We start from the raw sequence: 17,710 nt of genomic DNA on the forward strand, positions 1-17,710 counted from the left end.
ATGTTGACATTGGTGCTATGTTGACATTGGTGCTATATATGTTGACATTGGTGTTATCTGTTGACATTGGTGCTATGTTGACATTGGTGCTATATATGTTGACATACACATGTTATGATAAGGTACGTTATAAACCATCAGCCTCGGTCCAAATTTTTGGCCACCGGTATCAAATGAAGGGAATAATTGTCAGAGCGATTTGTGACTAGGTACACATACCTCCAGAGTTGAAAAATATGTGATAGCATTGCAGCGGTGGCAGCTTTTTGGTGGTTATCACCTTTGTTTATCAAAATGTCCATCAAAATGCTTGTTACCACTCTGTGGGCGGTCAACCTCGTCCCCAGTGCTTACTTTATTTCCAACCTCGTTTCCAATAGTAAGCCCATGATAGGAAACTTTCTTCCTGTATCCTTATTCGATGCTGCAATCGGCTAATAATTTATACCGTATACTTGGTGTTGTTATTTTAAACGTGCAGTAGCCTACGTGGTTTCACAATCATTGTAATTAAAAACGTCCATGCCTTCTCAAAATTACTCCTTTCCTTTCTAATTTGCTCATATTAATATGAAATGTGATACTGCATAATTGGCTGGATAAGATTGTAACATTTTAACTTCGAGAACAATCGTGTTTTCGTAACTCACGGCGCGTATCGGTTCTGTTTTTACCCCAGACATGGCATACAAAAAAACAAACGCTAATTAACGCACTGGCAGGCACCAGACTATTCCTTATTTGAACACGTGTTTAAAAATCTTGCACATGCAAATGATCCAATACCAGGGTGAGAGAGCAGGTAGTGGTGGGCGCGTACTGCTCGACACCCTGGGGACGAGGTTGGTGGGCGGTATACCTTGCGCATGCGCACAATAATTATTTATGCCCTGATCTGATACGGATCAAACCCCCAGGCTGATGGCATATAAGAGCTAAATACAATGTATTACCTTTTTGAGGTCCGCTACGCCTTTGCATGGTATTTCTCTATCCCAAATATTTGCTGGATGTAACAATAGAAACATCACAAGGGATATTATCAGTGTCATCAGATTGAAAAAGTTAACAATTAAAGCAAAATTTCACCGCTATTTCTACAATACGATGTAATACTTTGACGGCAGGGGGTAAATCCAATCTCTTTATTTACTTCATTCATCTGCATAATTAAAAGCATAACTCTGCGTACATATATTATTCAATACAAACAATCCGAACACACATATATAAAAAAAAAACATCAAACTCAGACCAGCAAATATACCGCATAAAATTGATATTTGGGTAATTACATAAAGATACTTTACGTTACGCGTTGTGAACACCCAATCACAATCCAGAATAAAAACACTGTCTTTAATATTCAAGCACGAACTAATTTGTAAAATAAGATTGTAAAAACAAATCGGCTGATTAAGTAACTTATATTATATCTAAATTGCAATATGGTGCAAGTAAAAATACATATAAAAAAATTATATGTAAGATTGATCAATAGAGGTGATTTTGATAAAGATATATAAATGTTATATTCTAATATGAATATTCTATACCAACTGCTCTATGAGTCACACACATATATAACAAACTATATAGTCTAACAAATATAAACTACACAAATGGCCGGTTTTCCAAAAAACAGCCATATATTGCCTATCCTGATACATTTTACACAATCAATATTGCAAACATCTGTGAAATCGTAAACCTTTCTTCCTCGCAGGACGGACAATTCAAACAATTGTACAATCAAATATATAAATAGAAAATTATGAAAACAGATAAAAGGACGGTTTATTGCCGATACTTATTGCTAAAAAGCCAGCTGTCTGCATTTTTTAAAGAATATTTTAATCCATCAGATAAACATACATTGTATTTTAAAAAATCACAAACGGTGTTTTATGTTCACAATTCAGTTACTTGAAGTACAAGAGCGATTTGAATGATTCTTGTGCTAAAAGAAAACTCATTAATTGGGCTTTCATATCCTTGATTTTGAAAGTGTTACGGTCAAAAGTTCATTCAAATTTTGGTCCTGCCATTTGGGATGCGGGTTTTTTTTTTTTTTTTTTTACTCACACTGTAGTTCAGAACGACAATGGAGTTATTTCTCAAGATAATTCTCAGAACATTACTTTTCCCACTATGCCAAATATTTACGGATAATGTACTTAATATGATATGCTGCATGGCAATGTTAAACAAAATCTAAGCAGGGGTCGAACCAACAGATATTTGCTTGCGGTAAAAGTGATAATAATCTTGTTGAAAACTGTACATGAGCTTGGTGGGTTCAAACCAGCAACCACAGGCCTTTACGTCACAACGTCACCAGTACCTCGAACGACCTTTTTTCAGTGACAATAGAAGAACATGTAGGTTCAGGCCGACTAAATATATCTTTATATCATTTTATATTTTCAAAATATACCCTGTATTGCATACAACATGCTACATGTATTAATTCAAAAATTTCATTTAAAGATAAAAAATACCTTTAATTAATGGGTCATTTAGGAGAAATTCCCACCCCATGGACGTGAGCACAAAATGTTTCTTACTTTAATGTCACCTTACCCCAATTATACCTTATCCTACCCCGCGAATGTTGGTATAATTATGTTTTGGACCAAGAGCAATCTATCTATAGCCTATTTGCGACATTAAAACTATGCCTCTAAATAGCTGTGACATTAGGGAGACAAAGTGTCTTTCTAATGTCCATGTTTTCCTAAGGTAAACTTAATGACGTCAAAATGTCTCCCTAAGAAACCATTAACAGGTGTAACACTACCTACAAATGTTATTTTTAATAATTCACCAAATTCACTGGGATTATTTTACGATATGGGAATAAACTGAGCCAGTTCAAAATAGCGATTATGCCTCAAATACAAATTCTGTACCATAGCAGATATATGTCTGCAATAATAAATTATACAAAAAGAATATACCAGAGTATAAAAAGTATATTACCACTATATATTTTAACAATAAAACATGGTGAAAAGGAATACAATGTATAAAAAAAATGTTGTACTATCTTGCATATACATGTATATACTAAGTAGGTATCAGAAGGAAGCGGTAAAACAATGTTTTGTATTGACAAAATCATTATCAGTTGCTATAAATCTTGGGAAAAATACTGCAAGGATTATCCTACAAACACAAAAAATCAAAGGCCATCACATCAGGTACAATCAGAGGCCATTAGTGTTAAAAATGTATGGCAGAATAAAAATATAGTTTTGTATAGGTTATACAAGCTACTTTAAAAAATATAATAGGCTTCCGAATTGCAATATGCTAGTAGGCTATATGCTAGTTTTTAATATAGGCTGTATAGGTTACATTTGAAATACATGTTTTTATAAGTTATACGGGGTGGTCCTCCAAAAAAACCGGAGCGGCATACTTCCACTACTGACCTTGAGACTCAAATCACCTGTACCAATCGATGGAGAATCCTTTTAGAAAACTTATGATTCCAAAATATCCTGATTCGGTCCAGCAGTTTTTGCTGCAGAGCCTATTTTGTAAAGCACACTTCTTTCATGTGGGTATTATTACATAACAATCCCTCCATCAATTACAATGTCAGTCAAATTCCCGAGCACGGTTTAGTAATTCAACGAGACAAAATGACCCCAACCTTGCTTCCCATAATAGCCTCTAGAGCAAAAACTACAGAACTGAATCATGCAATCTTGGTTTCGTTTTTCTGCTAAAAAGATTGTCCATTAATTCGTATATGTGGTTCGAGTCAGGGTAGTAGAACTATGCCGTTCCGGTTTTTTTTTTTTTTGGACCACCCTGTATAGGTTATTTAGAAAAATATAATAGGCTCCCAATTTGAAATAAAGGTTTTTATCGACTTTAAAGATTCAAAGGTTTCACTGTAAGGGCTGCAGGTGTCACGATGCTAAAGCACAGGTGTTAAGAATGCAGGCATCATGCATGCAAGCGTGGTGCCAATGCAGTGATATATCCCAAGCATCTATATATGCTTTTGACTATATTTTTCATCACTCTACAATTCAGAGTGGTTTTCCTCATACTGATACTCCACACTCCGTCTGCGCCGTCTACGCCGGTTATCAGGGTAGGTGACCTGGAAGCGTCCCTGATCAACAAAGCTCGGGGTGAAGTCAGGGTCCCCGACTATCAGACCGTGGTGGGAATACAAGCCTTGGTCTAGAAGCATACTTGATCCTGTAAAATCCACAATATACAAACTGACTATTGGAACACATACAGACACTTGTATATAGAAGTATACTTGACCCTGTAGACCAAAAATATAACTGTAATTAAAAATGCTGTGATGTATGGTCAGGTCTCGTTACAGAATTATACTTTGGCAAATTCAACTGTTATAATATAGACTACTGGGATACTATATACAAGGATTGGTCCGCAAGCATACTAGATTCTGTAAACCCCAAAAGATAACAGTTATGTAGAGTCTATGACTGTGTCTGAGATACTTGTCTATGGCAAGTACATGTGATTTTGACACGGCCTATTACAAAACAATTGCAAGCCTTGGTCCAGAATATACTCCCGGGTCAAAAAGATAATAGTATACTATTGAAAATTACCTCTGGGTTTTTAAGCACACTAGATCCCAGACGCCATGAATATAACAGTAACATAAATCATTCAAAATTCCCATTCATTTACATTTTCTCCAATGACTACGATCTACTCAGGCATGCATGCAGTGACAAATCATATCCCAGAGAGTTGAACTAAACCCGTATAACATAAGGGAACTTGATTAATGCGCATGCGCTGACATGACCTAATGACAATCGAGAATGAGTGAATACTAGATAGGCACCCTACAATCAAAATGTTTTTGAATTTTTCACTGCCTTGGTACACTCGTGCCTGGATCCCATACCTTGTTCTTCATTGTCCATGTTATAGTGTGCATCCAGCAGGTCTTTATGCTTCTGTCGTTCCAGGCTAGCTAGCTGCATGTGTTCCTCAATCTCTGCATCAGAGAGGCTTACACCCCAGATGCGCACCTGTAGTGTTGTGTATAGTCACGTTCATCATAATAAGTCCATAAAAGGTCCGGTCAAAGGTTAAGACTTTGAAAAGTCGTCAAAGTGACTTGCAGACTGTGGAGGACCCACAAGCATGCACCGTAAGGACTTATGAGGAAGTGTGATGGATAATGTATGGAATCTGATGACTTGTAAGGCATTGTGAGGATCTGAAAGGACTTGTAACTGTGAGGACTGTGAGGACTTATGAGGACTTGTGATGACCTGTGAGGACTTGTGAGGACTTGTGACGACCTGTGAGGACCTGTAAGCCTGTGAGGGCTTGTGAGGACCTGTGAGGACTTGTCAGGACCTGTGAGGCCTTGTGAGGACCTGTGAGGCCTTGTGAGGACCTGTGAGGCCTTGTGAGGACCTGTGAGGACTTGTGCGGACCTGTGATGACTTGTGAGGACCTGTGAGGACTTGTGACGACCTGTGAGGACTTGTAAGCCTGTGAGGGCTTGTGAGGACCTGTAAGCCTGTGAGGGCTTGTTAGGACCTGTGAGGACTTGTCAGGACCTGTGAAGCCTTGTGAGAACCTGTGAAGCCTTGTGAGGACCTGTAAGGACTTGTGACGACCTGTGAGGACTTGTGACGACCTGCGAGTACCTGTGAGGACCTGTGAGGGCTTGTGACGACCCGAGGACTTGTGAGGACCTTAATTCGGGAACTTGTAAGGACCTGTGAGGACTTGTGTGGACCTTAATTTGGGGACTTGTGATGAGGACCTGTGAGGACTTGTGAGGGCTTGTGAAGACGTATGATGGACTTGTGAGGTGATTAACGCAATAAGTTGATGCAGTTCTAACAAGTCCATTCACTGTTTTGTGTTGGCTGTAGTGTGTGTTGTATTGTCAGATAACAGTTACAGAGACAAAACATTTCAACACCACAATTTACTACAGCTAGCTTGGGTTAATTATGCTGAAAGCCCTGAGACGAATGCTCATTTATCATCACCCCTGTCAATAACAGACTAACATTAACATACCTCATCCATGGTTCCTGTGAAGAAACTGTCCTCATCTCTCCCAATATACAGCTGGGTACCATTCCCCTGTGAATGTAACATTTGTGTCTTCAAGTGACAGTTGTATAGTACATTTATTTCAAATGTACAGTGTACAGTGTTTACAATAAGTTGAAATACAATATTACAGGTTAAGTAAATATAAAAATTATTACACAAAGGACATCATTTAGGTTTGGGTGAAGCAAAAATGCTTTTGAACCCTAACCTAGGGACAGACAATGGGGCAGACAGGACAAAGGACAACAATAGCATATGATTGTGCATGCAGGTACTAAGACATAACAATACGAAATAAATTAAACATTATAGTTATAAATATGCAACAAGCAGTTGTTTTTTTCCCCCAGTTTTTTGACAAAAATAGTCTGTGATGGTGACTTTTTCAAAGATTCACTAATACTGTTCCAGTAATTTACACTACGTTGAATAAGACTGTTTTTAAATAAGGACGTTCGACTGTAACAAACATGGATATTTTTTCTAGAAGCACTTCGAGTATTGTGTGAATGTATGTTTAATAACGTAAAATATGAGCTAAAACAACCAGGTAATGCATTATTCATGTACTTACACATAAATCTACCTAAATTTAAGTAGTAAATGTCTTTAATTCGTAACAGTTTTTAGATTTGCAATCAGTTGGCAGTATGAACACAGTGGCCAGCATTAGAAATGATGTGAACAGCTCACTTTTGACAGTCTGTTCATGTGAGTTACTTTCAAACAAGGCACATGAATTTGTTAAACTTACAACTGACATATAACAGTTGATGAATCAGCGTTTTACAAATACCCTGTGCAACCATTCCTCCTGAAATATTGTTCGCCAGAAAACTAACATTGAAGGTGGTTTCAAATTAAGGTGCCCCCATCACATTTTTGTTTTGAGTGTTAGCAACGGTATTCAGTCACAAAACCCTGTTTTCCCATAGCATCTACGAGCTGAAACTTCAACAAGTTAGTTATGCATCCTACTGTGATCCTATGTACTTTTAAGTTGAAAAGAATGAGTGGACATTTTACTTGAAGTCCAATGCTAAGAGCAATTTATACCTACCCAGATGGGGGTTGCAACAGTTGTTTCTGTAGCTTCAACTGATCCGTTGACAAACACACTTAGTTCACTATCTGAAAATTGTAACATGAATGTTACAATCATGGTAAAAAACGACATGAGACATGAATTGACCTTTTAGATAATTTTGTAACACATCAAGCCCTACTAGTTCAGTCGGAAAAGGGGGGTATCGTGCACCCTCGGAAATCAATTTCTAATCAACGTGTCTAGGTCAGAAAAAATGCGTAGAAAACGATTTGCTATGTTAAAAAATTCAAAAAATGTCCCACGTATTGTTTTTATGCAAATTAGTGCCGCCATTACCGAAAAATCTATTTTTAATTATATCTCAGCCAATATTGCTGATAACTGAACGAACTAGGTGTCTAAACCCATGTTTTCAAGGTCAGAGATCACAATAAAACTATTCTGGAAGTGACCACATGTGTCTGTGGCATAGGAATATGCAAATTAGTGCCGCAAATACCGGAAAGTCATGTTTTTGGCATATCTCGGCCAATATAGCACATAACTACACCAGTAAGGTGTCTAAACCCATGTTTTGAGGGTCAAGTATAATTAGAAGACCATTCACGAAGTAACAATGTGTGTCTTTGGCATGAAAATATGTAAATTATAAAGTGTCGGTTTATCCGATATTTGATTTTTAGCCAATATATCGGCCAATATTTCACATAACTACACAAATAAGGTGTCTAAACCCATGTTTTGAGGGTCAGGTATCATTAGAAGACCATTCACGAAGTAACTATGCGTGTCCTTGGCAGGTAAATATGTAAATTCAAAAGTGTCGATTTATCGTAAATTTGATTTTTAGCCAATATCTCGGCCAATATTGAAGCTAATGTTGACAGAAGGGTTTTTGATAAGCAATAATGATCAAAGTTTATTTTAAGCCATCATATTTAAAATTAACTGTACTATTGGCTGAAATTGAATATAATATTGGCTAAAAATCAATTTTTTGATAAACCGGCAAATTAGAATTTACATATTTTCATGCCAAAGACACACATAGTTACTTCGTAAATGGTCTTCTAATGATACCTGACCCTCAAAACATGGGTTTAGACACCTTATTGGTGTAGTTATGTGCAATATTGGCCGAGATATTGGCTAAAAATCAAATATCTGATAAACCGACACTTAATATTTTACATATTTTCATGCCAAAGACACACATAGTTACTTCGTGAATGGTCTTCTAATGATACTTGACCATCAAAACATGGGTTTAGACACCTTACTGGTGTAGTTATGTTCTATATTGGCCGAGATATGCCAAAAACATGATGTTCCGGTATTAGCGGCACTAATTTGCATATTCCTATGCCACAGACACATGTGGTCACTTCCAAAATAGTTTTATTGTGATCTCTGACCTTGAAAACATGGGTTTAGACACCTAGTTCATTCAGTTATCTGCAATATTGGCTGAGATATAATTAAAAATAGATTTTTCGGTAATGGCGGCACTAATTTGCATAAAAACAATACGTGGGACATTTTTTGAATTTTTTAACATAGCAAATCGTTTTCTACGCATTTTTTCTGACCTAGACACGTTGATTAGAAATTGATTTCCGAGGGTGCACGATACCCCCCTTTTCCGACTAAACTATACATGCTGATTTTGCTCTATGAAAAACATGTATTTTAAGTTTAATTTCAATAAAATGTATATGACTTATTTTATGGGTTGTTTTTACACAGTCCACCCACCAACTTAGTATGGGGGATTTTGGCCTAGTTAGGGTTTGTGACTCATTATCAGAGGGTCAAGGGTTCGAATCCTGCAACTGGCCATATATTGTGTCCATGGGCAAGGTACTTAACCCCTGCTTGCCTCTCTCCACTGCAGAGTATAAATAACCACTGGCATTAGCTTGGGAGTAACCTGCGATGGACTGGCATCCCATCTGGGGAGAATAGAAATATTCTCAGTAGTTTCATGCCACAAAAACCATGACCTAACATTGCCTGATGAGTTACAATAGACCTTTATGATGCTGCCACCATTTCAGTCATGTTCACTGTATCCAATAAGAGTACTGAATGACAAAAAGGAACCAGACTATTTTTCCCTCCAGCCTCGCTTTGGTTATGTTGATTTTGAATGGGGAAAATCAAGACAGACGCAACATGATAATGGTCTATTGCTCCTAGCAGGCTCTCCTATATGACTATGGAGAATGTTCAAATGTGTCCATCGATTTGGTACAGCGGGTTAAAATTAATAAGCCTTTTCGGAGTTCCAACTGCGCATTCGTAATCTGTGACAACGCGAACTGTTTGTCTCTAATGGCCTTTGACAACATCACGCCACTGACTTTACAAAAAGGCTGTTTGTGCATTGTGGGTACTGTCAAAGGGCATTTGAGACAAACAGTGTGCGTTGTCACAGGTTACGAATGCGCAGTTGGAACTCCGAAAAGGCTTATTAAATAGTGCTTTCTAATGTTTTACTTACTCTGAGAATCAAATCTCATAGCAATGTGTTTCCATGTAGAATCAGGCAGAACAGTAGAACCAACCACAACTCGGTCACCGACCTGGCCCTTCAAATACCTACATCATGCAGTCACACATCATTGGTTGATTTAAATGCTGATACGACACTTTGTATCACTCGATAAATCATTAGATTTGGTCCTAGACTGGATTTGGGTATTAGTCCCCTCAAACAGCCAGTCCCCAACACGCACGGTAAAGCCACTGGCACATTAGATTGCTATCAAGGTGATGAATCAAATCCAGTCTTAGGAAGTTTGGCAGTGCTACCCGACAAATTCTTAGCATAACTCTCATGCGCTGTATTCAAGCTAATAATGCAAATGCATGAAGTATGCTCAGAATTTCCTGGGCATGCAGTACTACCAAAGTTGCCAAGACCGCGATTTGATTCAACTCATAGACAGAGACTTTTACTGCCATGCCAGCTTTATTGCGCTTTTTAGTTACTGGTACATTTGGGGAATAAAATCCATATCCAACCTTGGACAACGATTATCCAAGAGGTGATTTTGCCTTTTAAAAAGCAGGGTCTTTCCAATTACCAGGATTTTGTTGTTTCTATTTTACACAGCGCACTGAACTGTAACATTATTTGGTTAATCCCTTCAGGCAATTTGCACACCACAGGTGGTTAGTCCATACTGTGGACACAAGCATGCATGCACCTTGCACAGGAACACTGCACGTCAACGGACACAACCATTCAGGATTTCCGTTGTCCATGGACCATTTTCAATGATTCAAAAACAATGGATGGTTTCATTGTTACTTGACATTAACAAATACTACACTGGATATTGCAGTTATTGAAATTCTGTGTGCATTTAGGCAACTCAAGAAGGATTCAGGCAAAACTAACAAGTCATATTCAGTCAATACTAATAGTTTCCAGCTGGTGGTGGCCGGTCAACCTTAATAATCCTCATGGGGATTAAAAGTTGAGACAAAAGAGAAGTGAAATCCTGGTACAGGCTCGGGGGAAAAAACGAATATAAGCATATTTAAGTGATATAAGTGATGCATTGTGATGTAGTGTGATCCATCTATTTGCATTTTGAAGAAAGCAATAACATGAAGTTTATGGTAGCACAATGTAACACAACTGATATTCTGACAGGTTCTTTTCAGAACCTCATCACAAACTCACAAAAGAAATTTTAGTTGTCTTATTAGCAGAAACATTCGGTTGGCTCACCCATTTTCAAGGAACATGCAAAGCATTCCATCCAAAGTGCACAAGACAGGCATGGCAGTTGAGGGGTAATTGGTGGGGAGATGCACCCATGCTTCTAGGGTGAAACTTGAGGTAAGTTGCAAGATTTCTAAGGTAGGTAGGACAACATGATCATCTGTGCCATCAAATTCCAGAGCTTGATTGACCCTGTGTCAGGAATAAAAACAAATGTTATTGCAGGGTGAAACTTCAGGTGTCTATTGCTGGCTGAGATAATTATTGTCATCATCTAGCCTAGACCCAATGCAAAAATGGCCATTTCAGCAAGATACAATCTAGATGAAGTGACTTACTTGATTTGATAACTTTTGATTGACTTGTGATTTTGTGTTGACTTGTGAAGACGTGTGAGGTCTTGTGTGCACTTTTCGAGACTTAATTGTGAGGACATGTGCGAACTTGTGAGAACTTGTGTGAATTTTTGTTGACTGGTGGGGACTTGCATTTATGGAATTGCATATATGGACTTGTGTAGACTTGTGAGGACATGTGAGGACTTGTGAGGAGGACTTCTGTGGACATCTGAAGACTTTGAGAACTTTTGAAGATGTTTGAAGACTTGAGAAATAGTGAGACCTCATGTGAACTTGTGGGATAGGTGGGACATAACTAGACAACTAGCCTAAAGAAGAGAAATGAGGACTTGTGAGGACTTGTGAAGGCTTCAAGGAATTTTCGCAAATTGTGACGAATTTTAAAGACTAGTGAAAAATAGTCAGGACAAATGAGGAAAACTGTTATTTGTTAGGACTTGTGAGGACATTTTGGGACTATAATGGCTTGTAAAGTCAAGTTGGGATTGTGAGGGTTAGGGAGGATTATTGAGGACTGGTGAGGTCTTGTTACCACTTATAAAGAGTTGCTAGGACCTGTTAGGTCTTTTCAGAACTTGCGAGGAGTTCTTAGGTCTAGTCGGGTCAAATGTGGACATCTAAGGACTTGCAAGGATTGTGAGGAATATGTGATGAGGACTTGTGGTAGATTTAAAATCAAATAAACTTTTGAGGATTGTGAGGACTTGTGCAGTCAAGGCAGGACTGGTGAGGACTTATGACTGATTCGTAGTGTCTTGTGATGACATTTGAGGATTTGTGAGGACATAACTACAGCTCTGGCTTACATACCTGTCTGCACACTTGTAGCTCAGTTTTGACCATATGACATCCTCTTGATCGTAGACAAACACTCCGAGCCGCCCACCTAGGTAGGTGGTGTCGTAGATGTCCCCAGAATCTGTCAGAGTCTCCTCTCCTACCTTGATGACAACTCTGCAATCGAGGACAAAGGTAGCCAGGTACCAAACAAAATGTTCATTACACTTTCCATTCAAAGAATAGTGTTTGAAATGCTTTTCACCAATCAAGATACCAGATCTGCAGGTGATGTTTAAAAAAATTGACCAAGTGGATGAACGGTTAACAGTATACAACACGTCCGGAGGCCAATACCATGTACACTGTATGCACTGCATGCACTTCGTATACATCTTCGGAACTTTTCAGTCGAAAAAGAAACAGGGAAAGCCGCCTCTGCAGACATACCTTATTAGCCCAATGTCTGGCCTGTGGGTCAGAAACCACCGGTACGAAGTCTGGTGCTGCCACCCCTGCAGGAATGGATCATGCCACAGCAACTCAACCTGATTGGCTGTGGTGGCGGAGTGGTACAGAGCATCAGCCAATGACTGGCCAGGCCCGGTGGCAGAGGTCACTTTCTGTAATGCAAAGGGGACACTGACTAGAATTTCTTGTGGTGAAGGGTTTGCAAGGCCCTTTCAATTGATGGCTACTGGTATTCTATATTTCTCAATCTTCAAGCACACTTGTATACTTGATCCTGATTGGTCGATCCATGGCAACAGCAGTGTAATATTGCACTCCACTTTTGCACTATTCTAACATTGTGTAATGAAAATAGCCCTTCATCATTACCTTCCTCCCCACCTTCTATTTCTGGTTTAGCCTGCCCCTCTCATCCATCCCACCCCCTGAGCTGAGTGTGCATCAGTCCAGCCAGGCATGAAGCATCTTATTTGCATAATTCTATTGTAAGCCCCATGTGCATGGAATTTGAACTAGCCATGTGTGCTTCAGTCTGCTGGGTGATGTAGGTTGTCTGTTGTCTGTGGCAAGGAAAGGCCTTGATGTAATGACCACGTAAGTTGTAGTGCATGACAACTTTTAAATCCCCCCTGGGTTGGGAGTAGAGTTATGGTGCTTTTACCATAAGCTACCCCACTCACACTGACCATCACCCAGCCCTGCCCTTTGTAATTTCTCATAATTAATTGTTTTCCTTGCATTTATTTCTACAACAAATTCCTTTATTCTTACTTTAATAAAAGAACTTAAGTCGTAGTTGCCCCTAAAATTAGAAGTAATTAGTAATAATTAGTAGAAATAAGTAGACAGATTCAATCTTTCTTAATAAATTTATTTACTTGGAAGCCTAAACATCTCCTCTCTCTACCAAGTTATTTGTTTGTCTCGCTGCGGCACCTGACCACGCTACAATATGCATGCTATTCCTGTTGCACCCAACAACAGATAACGGCTAAAAAGTTTGTGTACAGTATCACACCTCACAACAGAAAAATGAAACCTACACTAAAATAAAAGGTTTATAACTGCAGTGAGTTCACTTATTCATGAAGAGTGGGTAAAAATTTTTGTCCTATTGCCTCGATATAACAAACATTTGTTGACTGCTGCAATGTGGGATATGCCGATTTCAACCCCCTTTGGGTGCATAGCAGCCTTGGCTTCGCCTTGGGTGCTATATATGTGCCCTTGGGTGCTATATATGCGCCCTTCGGGTGCTAAAACTTGCATTTCCCACATCACAGCAGTCAACAATCGATTAAATAAACCTACAAACAAGTCATTTTATACTCTCTGGACATTTTACTTCGATATGAACTGAATCCCCCAGTTCTCTGTTATACACAGAAAACACAGTGCTTTATTTAAAGCATCAGCACATAAGTTGTGATGACTTTTGATGACTTAAGTTGGCTTGTGGCGACCTGTGATGACTTATGATGGCTTATGACTTGTCATGACTATAAATTGTCATAACTCACGATGACTTTGATGACTTATGATGACTTATGATTTATGACTGGTGAAGAATTATGATTTATGACTTGTGATGATTTATAATTCATGACTTGTGATGGCTTATGATGATTTGTGATGAGTTATGATTTAATATTACATATAATGACTTATGATGACTTATGATGACTTGTTATGACTTCAGATCTATGACATGTTATGATGACTAAAGATTTATGATGACTTATGACATTTTATCTAATTTCTTGTGATGACTTCTTTATACACTTACCTTGATCTGCAGTCCTCTTATACCAGCCTTATAGTCAGGATTGTTCATGTTCTCACGTCGCCACATCACAACATAGAATTTCCGGTTACTCTGGTAACCGAAGACAAAACCAATGTAATTGTTTCCCTCGTCCGTGTTGACAAACATGGTGCCGGTGAAATCCACTTCGGCCATTGATGTCTGGCTAATCAACATAGACGGCATGATGGTGTTGCTGATTTCACGAATCTCCTTTCCCTTTGAGAAAACGAGTTTTGATAAAACCTCAGAATTTTAACATTAAAAGAGCACAACGTGTTTGGTTATTTATCATCCCGTTCTGAGAATGTAATGACTGATTGTTATGAAATTTTGTATTGTTGTAGAAAAGTTAATGTTCAGTACCTATGGAAAGTTTTAGCTCAATCGGAAACATTATTTTGTAAATGATTATCAATTAATCTATCTGATAAAAGGACTGAATGGGCCACCCAGCATAAAGAAGACATAAATAAACAAATCATTTCATTTTGAAATACCTAAGAAAATCTAACCCATGTACTGTCATTTCAGGTGTCAATGTTCAAACAAACGTTCAGTTGAACCGAGTTGAAATTACAAAAAAAAGTAGAGAAAACGTTATCCTTCATTGAGAAGTTGATTCTGGGCACAATAGACCTTATCATGCTTCCACCATTTCAGTCATGTTCCCTGTATCCAATAACAGTACTGAATGATAATGTTTTTGAACAAAAGGGAACCAGACTATTTTTCCTTCCAGCCTGGCTCTTGCTACATTGATCTGAATGGGAAGAAATCGAATGGCTGCAACATGATATTGGTATCATACATGTAGATAGCCTTACATTGTCCGTCACCACCCAGACTGGGCTGGTCCCGTTAACTAGACCAGGGTATAGCTCCACAGAGATGAAACCTGTAGAGAAGTCAGTTGTTTGGTAGCGGTTGCTGTTGGGACATATGTCGTCGCTATTCACTGTGCCGTCGCCATCGAAGTCGGTCTCACAAACATCTCCCAAATTATTACCTGCAAGAGATGTTGTACATGTCCCAAATTTACTATAGGTACGTAGGATTATTTTCTCTTTGTACATTTTTTTTTTCGTATGAAGCAACAAAATTGCTGAAAATCTTTAGCAGGCAGCGTATTTATTTATTTTGACAAATACAAAACACGAATACAAAGTAATACAAAAAAATTATGAACTGATTACAAAGCCAAGGATAGCCGAATAAGCTGTTTATAAGACGGTTTATTTCCATTGGGGTCTTTAAAAACAGAGGCAAACTGGTACAATACAAACACAGACAAACACATTTACACAGGAAGTAGCAAAAAATGGTGAATGACAATTAGACTGTTTAAAAAGTAGACTGAGAAAAGAGATTCTAAGTTCTTTCACTGCCCTTTTAAACTGATAATGATCGTCACGTGAAGTGCTTCTAGCAGCTTTCCGAGTGAGGGCCTGTAAACTCGGAATCAATACAGTATATAGTTCTAGCTGTACACTCTTATCTTGTTAATCCCTTTGTCAACAGACTGGCCCCCGTTATCAGATACTGCTACTTATTATCCCCTGCACTTGTCATTATCAGCTGCGTGACAGCACATGTGGCTTTATTACACTAAGTGTTAGGGATTATAAAGCCAATGTTTGGACAAACAATTAAGATAGATCAGAGGGCTGGCCAGTTTACAGTTAGATTGACTGTTTTCTCTCAGAAGTTTCTAGTAGAGGTTACTCGCAATGATTGTTGGAACATTTGGTGCTATTAGGAAGTAAATTCCATTCATGAATTCCGGTATTAAAAAAATGCATTGCACTCTGGCCCTTTCATTCTTGGAACGACAAATTGGTGGAACTACCCCTGGTAGAATAATTATGCATATCTGAATAAACCTTCCGAAATTTATGACAGAGGTAGTCTGGTGCCATTTCATGAAAAGTTGTATAAACATGATTGAGCTTGAGTTGTAACACGATCATTGATGCTTTACATGCCCAGCTTGTACAATTCTTACCATTTGTGTCTTCTTGTCCGCTGTTGGAAACATAGGGACAGTTGTCAGTGTCGTCTAAGATGCCATCGCCGTCTTTGTCATTATCACACAGATCACCTGGGATGTAGAAATGTAACAGTTACAATTATGCAGGGGTATATATTAAAATATGAGCCAAAGAATATCACTGAACCAATCCGAACAAGTATAAAGATCATAACTGACCCCAAAATGGGGGGGGGGGGGGAGAACCCAACTGACATATACTGAATAAAACCAATTTAGCCGATCTGGCAAAACTTGTAGTGCTATTTTTCGAGTTTCATCCCGAAAAAATAAATTCCGCTTTTAAACTGCTATTTTTCTTCACTTTCGAATAAGAAATTGCAAATGAAAGCAAGTAATATCAGAGGAATGAAAACGTCCCAAATAGAAAAAAAAGTACTTTTGTCAAACAAACAACTCAAAAAGGAGGGGAAAAAATGAATAAGCACATGGGTAGAACATTTTTAATCTGCAAGTCAAATTTCAACATTCCAGTCCAAACCAATTTTACACAAGTTATGGGAAGGGAAAGCAGCAAGAAATTAATGACTTACCAGCACCATCAGCATCAGTATCTGCCTGATCGGCATTGGGAATGCTTACACAATTATCATCTAGATCTAGAATACCATCCCCATCCCTGCAAAAAGTAAGACAACACATTGATCTCTCTGAGAAATGTATACACTCCGCATACCAACGATAGATGGTGCTTTCAGATGACCACATCTGATGAGCCCTAGTGGGAGGCACATGTATACCTACTACTATTAAAGTGTTAGGCATTATAAAACCACTGTTTGGACAAAGGATTAAGATAGATTAGAGGGCTGGCCAGTTTACATTTAGATTGACTGTTTTCTCTCAGAAGTTTCTAATGGAGGTTACTCGCAATGAAAATTTCAGGTCAAGATTTCTTCTCAAGTAAATGTTTGACAGGTTTGCAATATCAAAATTCTCAGGTTTTCTGGGGTAACACGAACACAAGAAACAAAATATGAACTATATCTTTCTTCATACATGTCTTTGTTAGTGGCTCCAATGACATCGCATGTGTCACCGTATCCGTTCTGGTCTGTATCACCCTGTGCGGTATTGGCATCGTCAGGGCAATTGTCACATGCATCACCCACGCCATCGCCATCCGAGTCAGCTTGACCAACGTTAGCAACAAATGGACAATTGTCATCCTCATCGTTGAAACCTATTTCAGGACAAACAACAAAACCAAATGGCAGTAAACATAATAGTGTATCAAAGAATAATGTACCCCTAATATATAGACTATGTTTTGTTATCGTCGTTATGGTCGCATATATCACCAACACAACTGTGTCAAAGAATAATGTGCCCCTACTGTAGACATACCATAATTATCATCATATCAATCATA

At 38.4% G+C, this 17,710-nt stretch overlaps 1 protein-coding gene across 2 annotated transcripts in view; it reads right to left on the minus strand.

Moving 5' to 3' along the window:
- Window positions 1-1,130: 1,130 nt before the first annotated feature.
- The window catches only part of LOC119725831, a 125,084-nt gene continuing 108,504 nt past the window's right edge, over window positions 1,131-17,710 (minus strand). The window contains exons 60-72 of one of the 2 annotated variants that reach the window (XM_038197419.1): window positions 17,338-17,521; window positions 16,872-16,957; window positions 16,294-16,389; window positions 15,116-15,297; window positions 14,271-14,507; window positions 12,464-12,636; window positions 12,047-12,190; window positions 10,884-11,069; window positions 9,645-9,742; window positions 7,154-7,224; window positions 6,055-6,120; window positions 4,916-5,042; window positions 1,131-4,221 (exon numbers count right to left, since the gene is read on the minus strand). In XM_038197419.1, the coding sequence (XP_038053347.1) occupies window positions 4,040-4,221; window positions 4,916-5,042; window positions 6,055-6,120; window positions 7,154-7,224; window positions 9,645-9,742; window positions 10,884-11,069; window positions 12,047-12,190; window positions 12,464-12,636; window positions 14,271-14,507; window positions 15,116-15,297; window positions 16,294-16,389; window positions 16,872-16,957; window positions 17,338-17,521 (1,832 nt within the window). In that variant the 3' untranslated portion in view covers window positions 1,131-4,039. The remainder of the gene's footprint in view (window positions 4,222-4,915; window positions 5,043-6,054; window positions 6,121-7,153; window positions 7,225-9,644; window positions 9,743-10,883; window positions 11,070-12,046; window positions 12,191-12,463; window positions 12,637-14,270; window positions 14,508-15,115; window positions 15,298-16,293; window positions 16,390-16,871; window positions 16,958-17,337; window positions 17,522-17,710) is intronic. The other variant, XM_038197420.1, reaches the window with a different exon arrangement.

This window comes from Patiria miniata, unplaced genomic scaffold (assembly GCF_015706575.1).
Source record: "Patiria miniata isolate m_02_andy unplaced genomic scaffold, ASM1570657v1 HiC_scaffold_19, whole genome shotgun sequence".
Lineage (NCBI taxonomy): Eukaryota > Metazoa > Echinodermata > Asteroidea > Valvatida > Asterinidae > Patiria > Patiria miniata.